Source organism: Acanthochromis polyacanthus, chromosome 1 (genome assembly GCF_021347895.1).
Source record: "Acanthochromis polyacanthus isolate Apoly-LR-REF ecotype Palm Island chromosome 1, KAUST_Apoly_ChrSc, whole genome shotgun sequence".
Classification (NCBI taxonomy): Eukaryota; Metazoa; Chordata; class Actinopteri; family Pomacentridae; genus Acanthochromis; species Acanthochromis polyacanthus.
In genome coordinates, this window is record NC_067113.1 from 56,239,462 (window position 1) to 56,251,139 (window position 11,678).

Here is an 11,678-nt window from a genome sequence, read left to right on the forward strand (position 1 = left end):
TGTATTATGGATTCTCATATGCTAACAATACTTTTTATGCATCAAGATGCCTCCAAATCGCACAAATATTCAATGTTAATGCTAATCATTTTCATATTTTGTCACAAAATGGCCAAATTTGTCATATTTTTGTGAATATATTTGGATTTAATTGGGTCTGACAAGTTTGCAGTTTCTTTTAATATATAGTAGATTATTATATACTGTCTGTGAAAATCCCAAACAATAAGGAAGTGAAGCCAGTGGCAAAACAGTAAAGTCTAATGCAAACACTTCTTTAATTATTCAAGCCAAGAAACAAGATTAATAAATGACTCAAACTATTTAAATAAAGCTGTACTTGGCTTCTTCAGGTCTGCTTGTTGGCTTCAATTAAGGTTTTTGTGTTCGCCACAGCAAAAGTGTTGGCAAAATTTCAATTTCTGTGAGTAAAAAATTGAACCTGATCTCCAAAAGGCATAAAATGAAAGATTACACATTCTTTTTATACACAAGCAAAATTAGTATATATTTCAGTTTTGAACAATTTTAGAGAAAACAAAAAGAAAATCAGAGCCAGGAAAAAGTTCGGACATCAATACAGATCAGAGCTTTCAGACCATAATTAGTTTTTTTTTGAGGTAAGGCTTCTTAACAATCATCATTAGAAAAGGCCAGGTGATTTCAATTTGCAAGTTTTGGAGCTTTATAGATACTCCTCAAACCTCAACAGCCTCTCTTGTCAGCACTCTGAAAATTTAAAATAACTGATGTCCACAAAGCAGTAGATACCAAAGTGTTTTGTGCAGATGCTCCCTCAATTTCTAAAGAAATTAATAGGAAGGCAAAGCTTAATTTGATGTGTGGATATCCAAGAATGCTTTCAGAGAGAAGTGCTTGCAAAACAAAGTTTGGCGACAGAAGACCTTCAGGGAGTTTTAACAAACTTTGGAACAGTGGTGAACTGACCCAACATTAGCATTATGGATAAACAATCAGAGGAAAACCTTTCCTGCGTCCTCGCCACAAAATTCAGTTTGCAAATGAAACGGGCCTCAGGCATTTCTGAAACGAGTCTTGTGCACTGATGAAGTTGGAAAATAACTTTTTGGAGAAAAAAGGGTGAAGAATTTCATGAACTGTTTAGGACAGGAGTGGGTGCATCATGCTTTGGGCTTCATTCAATTAAATAGCAGCAAATTGTGGAACCAAACATCTTCCAAAGGAGATAATTTAGGATAATGATTCTAAATGCATCTCTCAATCCACAGCGGACAACATCAAGAGCATTAAACATTACTGACAATCAGTGCAAGTGCAAACCCAGTGTATGCAAGAGGGAACAAGAAACTTCCAGAACTAGAAGATTTTGCAGGAAGAAAAGACGAGAACCTCCCAAAGGCAAACTTTAAGACCCTAAACTGCTACCAGAAGCTTTTAGAAGCTGTGATATTTGCCCAGGGTGATGTTAGTGAGGTCAGACCTTGGCTTTGGGCCATTTAGTTTTTAATTTTTTGATGGAAAAGAACAATTAAATACGTCTTGCTTAAAATGTTGAAGAAATCATTTTTAGAAATCTGTTCATCTTTTGCACATTTTCCTGTTCACTTTAACAGAAATTTGGACCCAAACTTTTCCATATCACTGTATACTTGCCACAACTGGTCTGTGGACTTAATTGAAGACATTTTATTCCAAGGTTGTATCAACACGGAGCAGCAAACATACAGCTGGATGGAAAGAGGGACACAAGACCACATGAAAAGTCACAGAACTGCATGTAAGTCAGACATATTTGATGCAAAAACAAAGTCTAAAATCACAAATTTTGATGCAGATTTATCTCAGTTTCATCGCTTAAACTCACAAACCGACGCAACCAGAGTTAATGGGGTTCGACATCTGCTTCATCATTACGTCTCAGGCAATAGAGTAGGAAAAAAAAAACAGTGAAATTAACCATACATACCAAAACACACAATCATACAGATGAGGGAGCATACAGAAGGCCAGAAGTGCGTCACAAAGCACAAAAAGTAAACTTCACAAATAAAAACGTCTAAATTAACAATGAAAATCTCCTCCAGTGGATCTGTATGGCTTTGTCAAAGTAGAAATGCAAAACAGATGTAGATCTTCAAATGGTCCCATTATTAAAAAGTCAAACGTGTCCATCAGTGCTCTTCATTGGCAAAAAAAAATAAAAAATTTAACTTCAGCTCAGTCATCCGTCAACCTTACTGTACAGTAAAAGTTCATAGTGATATGGCTATTTTGGTCTCTTTAATCATATTTACAGCTTGTTCAACAGTTGTATCCACAAAATGGGATTAGTATGACTTTTATTTTTACATTTAAAGTAAGAAAAAAAAATCTATTAGAAATGTCTGCGTCACATTTAATTCACAGAAAATGTCAAAATTACACTTTTAGGTAGAAACAAGTTTTATATACAGTAAATTCTCTTCAAAACAAACCACTGTGATTGAGAGCAGTACCAGTGATTTTTACATTACTGATACCAACACTGAACTGTCAATATTTATGATTAAAGACCCCCTCCAGTGAGTTTACAATTTTTTTTAGTTGTGCTGGAAGACAAATTATAATTCTTCTGCAGAATCCGTTTCCGGTTTGAGCAACTTTGGCTGAATTCCGATGATATTCCAACTTGTCATTGTGTAGCACAGAGTAATTTTGCAGTGTTTGAGCTGGAGGTGAGCTGGTGTGCTGAGCTGCAGTGAATGAGGAGGGGTGAGTGTAAATAGAGGCGGGGGCTTCATAAATAATACACAAGGAGGCAACAGTGTAGAGTCATATCTAAGCCATTTTAAGTCAGGAAGGTAATTATATTAATGGGCAAACTTCTTATTGTGTAACTATGATACACAAAGATGAGTTCTTAGGGGTTTAATCAACAACCAGAGATAGACTTTAAATTAATATTCTTGTAATTTTCACATAATTGACAACTGATTTAAGGTAAACAGGCAGGACTTGTTCAGGGTTCATAGCCTTTGTTGAGAAACTTTACTCAAACCAAAACATTTTTAACATCTCTTACAAAGTTTTAAAATTCCATCTTTTAACTAGAAAAGTTGACCCTCTGTGTAAGTTTTGGCAATCCCCAAAAGGGGTCGACCAATATGGTTTGTCAAGGCTGATTTTGATTACTAATAATCGAGAAGACTGACAACTAGTATTCTGAGTTGATAGACATTGGCAGTAACAATGAAAACTTTGAATACCAAAAGTTGCCAGTTGCATCAGTTCAAAAGTAGCACATTTTTAAATGAACCCTCTTTACCCCAAGCTGTTTCTGGGTAATATCGCCCCATTTTTACTCACTGTGGGTTCATTTTTTTACTGTAATATAAAGTTCAACATTTCTGTGGAAACAGAACAACCATGGTAAGAACCAAAAAATAACTCTTCTGTGCAGTTATAATCCCATAAATCCTGAAAAAATTAAAACAAAAATTGAATTTCTTTGATTATTTTTTTACAGAAATTGGGGAAAAAAATTGGAATCAACATTTACAACTGCCCCCAAATGTTACAAATACTAGAAAATAACTTAAGAGTCTACATATATTTTCCTATTTACATTTGTCTCTTATCTGTTCTGTGTAAGCACTGCCTGCAGGTCAACCGAATGTCCCTGAATTGTTGTCGTGATGTTTTTGTCGCTGAGTCAGTCATGGCTTCATGGTTGCACTGAGGAGCACAGAATTTAGATTTTTTTTTAAAAAACAAAAAACAGTTTGGTCAGAGCAAACATTTTCTTCTTGGTAAATTCCTAAACGTAACATGTGGAATAACCAGATTTTGATATCATCACAATTTTAAGCTTAAATTTGGTAGATTTCATTGATGGAATGACGCCTCGTGTAGAGGGTCCAGCTTTGATGGAAAGTCTAACGATTCTTTACGTTTATACAGTTTCTTGCTCTCACGGATGACGTACTATTGGTGATAACTTGACTGTCAAACCTCACAGGAGGTTTTGGAGTTCAGAATATTCATTTATTTTATCAAGAAGAATAATTATAACTGGAAATTGCTGAATATCAGATCACACAATCGGTCGACCTCTAATCACCATTTCATTGCCCTGTGTAAAAACAATGCAAATACTCAGAAGTGCCATTTTTGTTTGATGTAACGCAGGTTTTGTTTTCTGAGCGGTCACACATAATGGCAGTCTGTAAGGTGGCACAGAGAAGTTCCTTATAAAAAAAATCCTCTGTTCTTCACCACATGAACCTTTGTGTGGCTGTGGTGTCCGGCCAGTGGAAGGTCTTTGTGATGAAGATATAAATGGTGGCAGTGTTTACAGCCGTGTACAGCAGGAACTCGACAACGAGTCTGGGAAGCGAGGGGAGAGGCATGTGCAGGCGGTACATCAGGTAGGGAACAATGAAGTACCTGAACTCCAAGAGCTTCTGGGGAACTGTGGCAGCCAGGAGGCATGTCAGGAAGGCCAGGCTCCAGAAGAGCGAGCGTGACTTGAAGGAGTCCAGGAAATTCCACCCGGCGAAGACGTACACGGGGACGAGGAGGAAGCGCACCAGCTCATGTCTCTGGAAGAGTTTTCTCCACACGTAGAAGGGGAAATGACGGTTATCTGCGAGGAGGTACTTGTGCACGAAGGTGAACTTCCAAACCAGGAGCAAACAGACGGCAGAGACGAAGAGGAAGAACAAAGGTTGCTTTTTCAGAGCCTGCAGGAAGCGGAGGACTCGGTGGTAACAAAGCGAGACGGGGAGGGAAAAGAAAAGGGAGAAAGAGAAGAAATAGAAGAGCTGTGGGAAGTTGAGGCAGGCCTCGTGGCTCGTCCTGTCGCCGACTACAATCCCGTCATTCAGCACCACGAACGCCAGGAAACCAACACCGACCGCTGCGTAAGGCCAAGCCACCAGCAGCACCGCCTTCACATGACCAGGGGAGGTGAGGAACTCCACGGTGAACAGGATTATCTTCTTCACTCCGCTAAACGACAGCGGAACTTGCAACGGCGGCGACTTCTCGTCCCTCTTTTTCGTGTGCTCCACCCTCCAGGCCTCGTCCATCTTGGCGGCCACCAGAGTTCCTGCGCAAAAGGCGACCCAGATGATGTTGGTCTGGCGGAAGAGCACGGAGCAGACGCCGAGGAGCGCAGCGGCCTTGTGGCAGCCGTAGAGCGTCATGAGGTAGGTGAAGAGGGTGAAGAAAGTAGATCCGGCGTCGGTGTAGTAGAGGAAGTTGAAGAAATACAGCACAGGGAAGGTGGACAGAGACAACGCTGACAGGACCCGACGTGAGGTTGTTCGTGTCTAGAAGAGAAGTAACGTGACATCAGAAAAAAGGAAAACTACAACAAAAGGGCATCATTCTCTTCATCATCCCGTCTTACCTTCTCCCTGAGGTGCAACTTGCAGATGAGCAGGTAGATCAGGTAAAGGTTGCCGCAGTTGAAGAGCAGGTTGATGAAGCGCAGCATGGCAGTGGAACAAACCACTTTGCCGGTCAGGTCAGCGAGCCACACCACAGGCTTGATGACTCCCACGGAGGCAAGGTAAAGGCCTGGGAGGGTGGTGATCATCGGATCCCACTGCACAAGTTACAACCAGGCAAAAGAGACATTAAAACATTTTATACATGAAGATAAATTTGCTTTCTGCGTGAAAATTAATGTATGAAGTCTTCTGTAGCTCAAAAGACGTCTTTAGGCTGGTCTGGATTGCAAAACATGAATCTTTATCATTCAGGAAGCGTTAAACGAAGCGTACTGTACAAGTTGCATCATGGGAAATGGAAAATCCAGCTTTGTGTTGAAACTTTTGTTGGAACATGATCCATACTAAAAAGTCAAAATTCTTTATACTTCAATATATTGTAACCCTCCACTGTCCTCTTTATACAAACACAAAATCAGACTAACTAGTGTTCAGACGTTCAAGAATCCAGCAATTATAAGGATGTGTATGTGTCTGTTATTCAGCTCATAATTGCAAGGCTGACGAGAATGATAACTCAATAGCTCCATCTGTTGGCAGGGATGCTGTGGTGCATCCTGATTTCTCTTCTTTGGTAAACAGTTTCATTGTAGAGTTACAGTGACTAATCAATACTTTGTAAACTATTAAATTACTTACAAATTATTTTCAAAACTGATTAATTGTTTGGGCTAAAAAAAGAAGTAAAAATCCTGTGAGTCCAGCTTCTTCATGGTCCCATATGATGAAAAATATATTCTTTGTATGTTGTTTTGTATGTTGTGAAACACCATGAGAAAACGAAGACAGTTGCTTCTGCTGGTCGATGCTATGCTAACACTACATGCTAACCAGCAGTCACTTCAGAGCCATTTCCAAGCTGGCCAAACTGCACCGCAAAACTATATATAACCACAACATAGCATGCACAAGTTAAAAAGCAATGGCTGAGCTGTGAATCCTGTGAAAGTAAGCTGTGAATTTCCCCAGTGAGGGATCACTAAAGTTTTGCTTATCTTAATTCAGTTTTATTTCCATGTAACACGAAAGCTCAGGCAGAAAGTCCTGGTCTCACACACTTGTTCACGACTTTGTCAGCTGCTGCTGTGCAATTACTTGTTTTGCTCTCCCCTTTAACAACAGATGCACAGAGGGGTTTCTTCCTGAAGGTGGCGTGGACAGCAGCTGATCAGCTACATTTAAAGAAACCAAAATAGCCTTTTTAGAACAGGACATAAACGAGGAGGTATACAATCATGGGGATATAAACCATCTTTGCAGTATTTTAATCAGAAAAAAAATTAAAGACACATTCAGAGGAGATTTAGACTATTTGCTGAAAAGTGGCACAATATCTGACCTTTAAAACTACATGCAGTTTTAGCAATTTTACTTTGAAACCACTTATTTTTGACTGGTTCTTTACATATACTATTGCATTGTGTTGTATGTATACACATACCATTAGTAATGTAAGGTTTACGGGATTACAACGAGCTTTAAAGAGGAAATTAAACTCTTTTCGACCTTTAAGCTCCACTTTACTAAAACTGATTTGTTCTTGTCAAAGTTGGGCTACGTCAAACACACGACCCTTTACTAATGCCACTCTATATGTCCAACATGGAGATTAAAACCCCTCCAGCTGCCACATCATTTAGTTTCATGGCAAAAGCTGCGCTGCTAGCTAACCCTAATCCGCCTAACAATGACAGACTCACTTTCATGGCGACCGAGAAACCCACTTTACCTCGTTGAACTTCCCGTGACAGTATTTCTGAGCCTGCGGAACGTGAAAAATCTCGTCCATGTAGGGCTCCCTCTGCTCCCGGGTAACTTTAGAGAACAGCAGGCAGGAAATCAGGAAGTTGGTGCTGCAGAGAGCAGTGAAGATGTAGCCTTCAAATTTCTCCATGTTTGACGAGGAAAAAATCACAACGTCAAGTGAATTCAGTCCAAAACTAGCTGTCGTGTTGTTGTGTATCACGCATAACGATTAAATGTTCGTATTAAAACCACCAAACAACATCAATTCAGAGAGAAACTGACTGCAAGCTATTCTGTGAAGCTAAACGGAAGAGTTTTGCTATTTGACAGCTGGCGGTGCGCTTAGGAAAGCTGCTCGGAACGAAACTCCTGTTCAAGTATTATTTCCGGAGTTGTGCTAAGAACATTAGCCTCGTATTTCTACCATAAAAACTAGTTGCCATAAGATGCATCTGAATTATTGTAGAATAACCAATTGTGAAATGTCGTTTTAAAAATATTTTAAAAAATGAAAAAAATATTTTCTGTATTTTTCCCTACGACGGATATTTCCTGTCAAGCGGTGTCACACTGTTATGGTTCCCCCGTCGTGCGCAGACTTCACGTGAAGCACGCCTCTAACTGCCTGTCTCTTTTGAAATTTTCTCATTTTTTTTCCGGCTTAAAAAAAATCTAATTCAACATGAATCACACACAAGACTTGGAGCTTTTCCCTGCCCACAGAGTGACTCAAATGCTTTTCAAAGACGTAAAAAATGCGGCAGTGTTGCGGCAAAGCGCTGTCGATGGTAAAATAAGTGGTGCCTTGATCAACCCAACAATGGTGAGCAGCTTTTTTCGTCGTGTTGTTTGTTGTACTTTGTAGTTATTAGCTAACACCTGTGAATTTTTGCCTCTTTAAACCACACGAGCTATTACAGAAAATCTCTAACTGCTCAGGTTTTTCATTCAAGCAATGGCGTAAATGAAATATAAGGAGGGGAAAGGGATTTCACTTGTTTTACATTATCAGACTTTGTTTTTGTTTTCAGCTGGTGGATCCTTTCCAAGTACTGGTAGCGGCCAATAAAGCTGTTCATTTACAGACAATAGGAAAAATGAAGACCAGAAGTCTCTACTCAGAGATCATCTTCAACCTGTCACCTACTAATAATGTAAGTGACATTATTAGATGTTGCACTGTTTTGATTTTTATCTCTACTTTTTTAAAGAATCTCCTTAGTCACCTTAGGCTAATACACATCACATATAGCTCACAATACCGGTTGTGTACAACAACGTTCGATCTTAGGTCCTATTTTATTTTATATTCATGTGCTTCCACTTTGATTCTTAACATTATCCAACATCACCATGCATCTATTCATTGTTTTGCAGACTTGGGAACTCTATTTTTGTGATAAATTCTGTACTAATAAGTTCAGATTGATTGTACTAGATTTAAAACTTGATGGATCACTACCACATGAGACACCATCCAAATACTGTATTTTTTGTAACACAAGGATAAGAACTTAGAGATACAAATAGCTTTAAACATGTATTTATTACATTATTTTAGTGGAATGGTTGAAAACTCTGACTGTGGGAAGTTACATAAGAAATAAAGTAATAATAGAATTCCAGGAGGAAAATAAACAGTCTTTGAGATTGAAGCCAGTAGGTCATTCATGGCTTGAAAGCAGCATCTAAGTATTGGCCATCATGTATATCCTAAATTACAGTCTTTGCAATTCGCTAATTGCATTCTTTCAAGTTTCAATTTCAAATCTATTCACTGTTCAATCCTAACGCAGATCACACAGAGCTATACCTTCTCCTGAGACCTGGTGGTCCAAAAATGCCTTAATGCTGTTTTAGATTATTTCAGTGGTTTCAGTGGATACAATTTTTCTTCAGCTCAGAATCAGAAATCACATTTTTCAGTCCTCCAAACTGTACCAGTCTGACTGAGAGCAGTCCTAGTCTCTTGTCTGCTAATGTGAAAGTTGTTGCCAGGATCTTAGTAGCTAAGCTTTGAATCACACATCATTCTATATGCCCAGTCCTGCCTCCTTAAAAACCATCTCCAGAACTAGAGTACTGACTAATTTGTTTTAACTTGATCTTTTTCTTAAACCTTCATTTATGCTCTGAAATATTAAGAGTTTATTATAGAAACATTGGTTTCATCCTTGTCTTGCTTCAATGTTAATTTGTGCATTTGACTGTCTTCGGGTGGAAGGTGACAACAGGTGTTCATGTAAACTTCTCACATTCCTTCACTAATACAGATCTCAGAGGCCTTTAAAAGATTTGGGATCTCGGACGGCGATGAGTCCGTCATGGTGGTTGTCGTTCACAAGAAAGACGAGGTGCAGCTTCTGTCAGACATCACAGCCAGAGTGGACGGACGGCAGGTTCCAGTGGAGGACGTATCCTCGTTGTCAGACCCTGCAAAGATCAAAAAGGTTTTCAACTTCTGCTTTAATTCATGTCTCTCATTCCATGTAACGTGAATATTAAACAAATATTAAATGAGATGTTTAAGTTACAGGTTGAATAATACAGTTTTGTTGACCCAATTCATTTTGCATTCATTCAGCTTTTGTTTAAATATTGAACAATTATTGAGGACAAGCCCTCATTTACAATGATGTTGAGAGTACAGCCAATGGGATAAAAAAAGATGAAAATCAAAGAGAAAATAAAGAAAGGAGCACAGTTGAAAACAGTGACATTCAGAAGCAGTGTAGTCAGTGTTCATGGATTTAAACTGCACAAAGCTTCAATGTTTCGGCAAGATGTCCCAACTTTCTGTGGCTGAAAAGCTCAAGGCATTTTTTACCACCTGCAGTGTACGTACGTGTTAGTCAAATGTTAGCCAGCTGCTTGGGCACGTTGAATAGTTATTTTGGAGTGAATTTAACAAAGAAGTTATGCATTGTTGCATTTTGCCAATAAGTGCCTTATATATAAACAGAAACCAATGCTTGTCTCACCTTACTGCTAGAGGTGGCCAGCCGATTTTTTTTATACAACAAGCAGTGATGAGTGGAAGATGCAGTGATAAACTGAATCTAAAGCTTTCAGGGTCAGGGTAGAGACATTTCTGTAGATAATATCTCCATAATCTAGGACAGACAAGAAGACTGCTTTGATTATTAGCTGTCTGCAGAATATAGTACAAGTGGCTCTGTGTCTGTAAAAGTCTCCACTTTTCTGCCGTTTAAATGTGAGCTTTTGGAGCAACAGCTTTGATTTTTCAGTAAATAACATCCAGGGTTCATCATTCAGTTATGAAACAAAATGAGAGAACAGGTTTTAGGTTCGCGTGTTTCAACATTTTCTTGGTAAAAGGAGGGAGTGAAATAATTAAGGAGAGAGAGAAGGGAAAGATAAGTTTTGAGACACTTTCGCTGGGAGAGAACCAAAAGGTCAGATGACTATCTTAACTTCAGTTTTCAAAGAAACTTTACATAAAGTCAACACTGAAAGGAGGGCACAGACAGGGACTGAAGTGTGTGGGGTGGGTCTTGGGTCGGGGACGGGGGGCTACAGCAGGTTGTAAAACTGCTGGGATGTCCAGTAAGAAGTTCATCCATTCATTCCTATTCATGTCACATATTTTTTTAACACAGTATAAACATCATGAGAAGTGAATTCTGGAAGCCTTGATATTTATATTCGGAGACTCTCTTAATGTTAAATTGTTTACACTTGATGGATTTTGGCAGTATTCTCATAAATCATATTCTCATTTTTTCTGTCTCCATCACAGCTGTACAAAATCGCTCCTCAGGAGGAGAAATGTGGAAATCTACTTGATGCAGTTGTGTGCAGAATGGCCACCAAGGACGTCATGTAGCCCCATCAACTATAAGGATAGAATATGGAACATTAAGAATGGTTTTTCTGCTTTTAATACTCTTAGGTTCAAAGAGAAATGCAAATATTGTCCATCTTGTACTCAAATCTGTACGCTAGAAGTGATGGTTTATGTACACTGAGCTCCCAGCTGAGTAAAATATATCTTATTTTTCATAAGTCTTTGCATGAACTTGTCATTATATTTCTTTTTTTATGTGGTTTTCTATTGTTGTAAAATTTTGGCACATGCAGAAAAACTTTGGAGGCAGTCAGGGAACTTCCTGCAGAGTTCCTACAGCAACTTTTCATGTTTGTCATCCTTTGATCTTTTTCTGTTACAGTTATTTTTGGCTGTGAAAGCTGAAGGTGGGCTCTCAGCTTTTGACAGTAGGAGGACAGTGATGTAAAGCGGGTTTCATGCCAGCAGTGATGAATAATGAATTCAAAGTGCTTTGGGCCCAATATTCGCAAGCTCTCCAGAGGATTAAAAAAAACCAAACACATCCACAGCACTGACATGAAAGATCGCAAATGAAGCCAAACACTGTCAGCCTCAGGAGACAAGAATGATAAATGTATGGGTTGTCTAAAACATTTGACTTTGGA

The 11,678-nt window shown here is 38.9% G+C and overlaps 2 protein-coding genes across 2 annotated transcripts; one reads left to right on the forward strand and one right to left on the reverse strand.

Annotated features, from left to right (window-relative positions):
* Positions 1-1,653: 1,653 nt before the first annotated feature.
* Positions 1,654-7,578, reverse strand: alg10 (ALG10 alpha-1,2-mannosyltransferase). The gene is made up of 3 exons (XM_022193879.2): positions 7,207-7,578; positions 5,375-5,572; positions 1,654-5,294 (listed from the first exon to the last, which is right to left on the reverse strand). The coding sequence occupies exons 1-3, from the start codon at positions 7,369-7,371 to the stop codon at positions 4,233-4,235; spliced, it is 1,425 nt and encodes a 474-aa protein (XP_022049571.2). The 5' UTR covers positions 7,372-7,578; the 3' UTR covers positions 1,654-4,232.
* A 217-nt stretch (positions 7,579-7,795) lies between these two features.
* tprkb (Tp53rk binding protein) lies at positions 7,796-11,249 on the forward strand. The gene is made up of 4 exons (XM_022193882.2): positions 7,796-8,046; positions 8,255-8,377; positions 9,497-9,673; positions 10,984-11,249. The coding sequence occupies exons 1-4, from the start codon at positions 7,906-7,908 to the stop codon at positions 11,068-11,070; spliced, it is 528 nt and encodes a 175-aa protein (XP_022049574.1). The 5' UTR covers positions 7,796-7,905; the 3' UTR covers positions 11,071-11,249.
* The last annotated feature ends 429 nt before the right edge of the window (positions 11,250-11,678 follow it).

Excerpts from the sequence above, each read along its gene's own strand:
- alg10 (XM_022193879.2), bottom strand. The coding sequence starts at position 7,371 with ATGGAGAAATTTGAAGGCTACATCTTCACTGCTCTCTGCAGCACCAAC. Across the intron at positions 5,573-7,206 it reads GTCACGGGAAGTTCAACGAG|TGGGATCCGATGATCACCAC; the intron begins GTAAAGTGGGTT and ends TAACTTGTGCAG. Across the intron at positions 5,295-5,374 it reads AGTTGCACCTCAGGGAGAAG|ACACGAACAACCTCACGTCG; the intron begins GTAAGACGGGAT and ends CTTCTCTTCTAG.
- tprkb (XM_022193882.2), top strand. The coding sequence starts at position 7,906 with ATGAATCACACACAAGACTTGGAGCTTTTCCCTGCCCACAGAGTGACT. Across the intron at positions 8,047-8,254 it reads CCTTGATCAACCCAACAATG|CTGGTGGATCCTTTCCAAGT; the intron begins GTGAGCAGCTTT and ends TTTTGTTTTCAG. Across the intron at positions 9,674-10,983 it reads ACCCTGCAAAGATCAAAAAG|CTGTACAAAATCGCTCCTCA; the intron begins GTTTTCAACTTC and ends TCTCCATCACAG.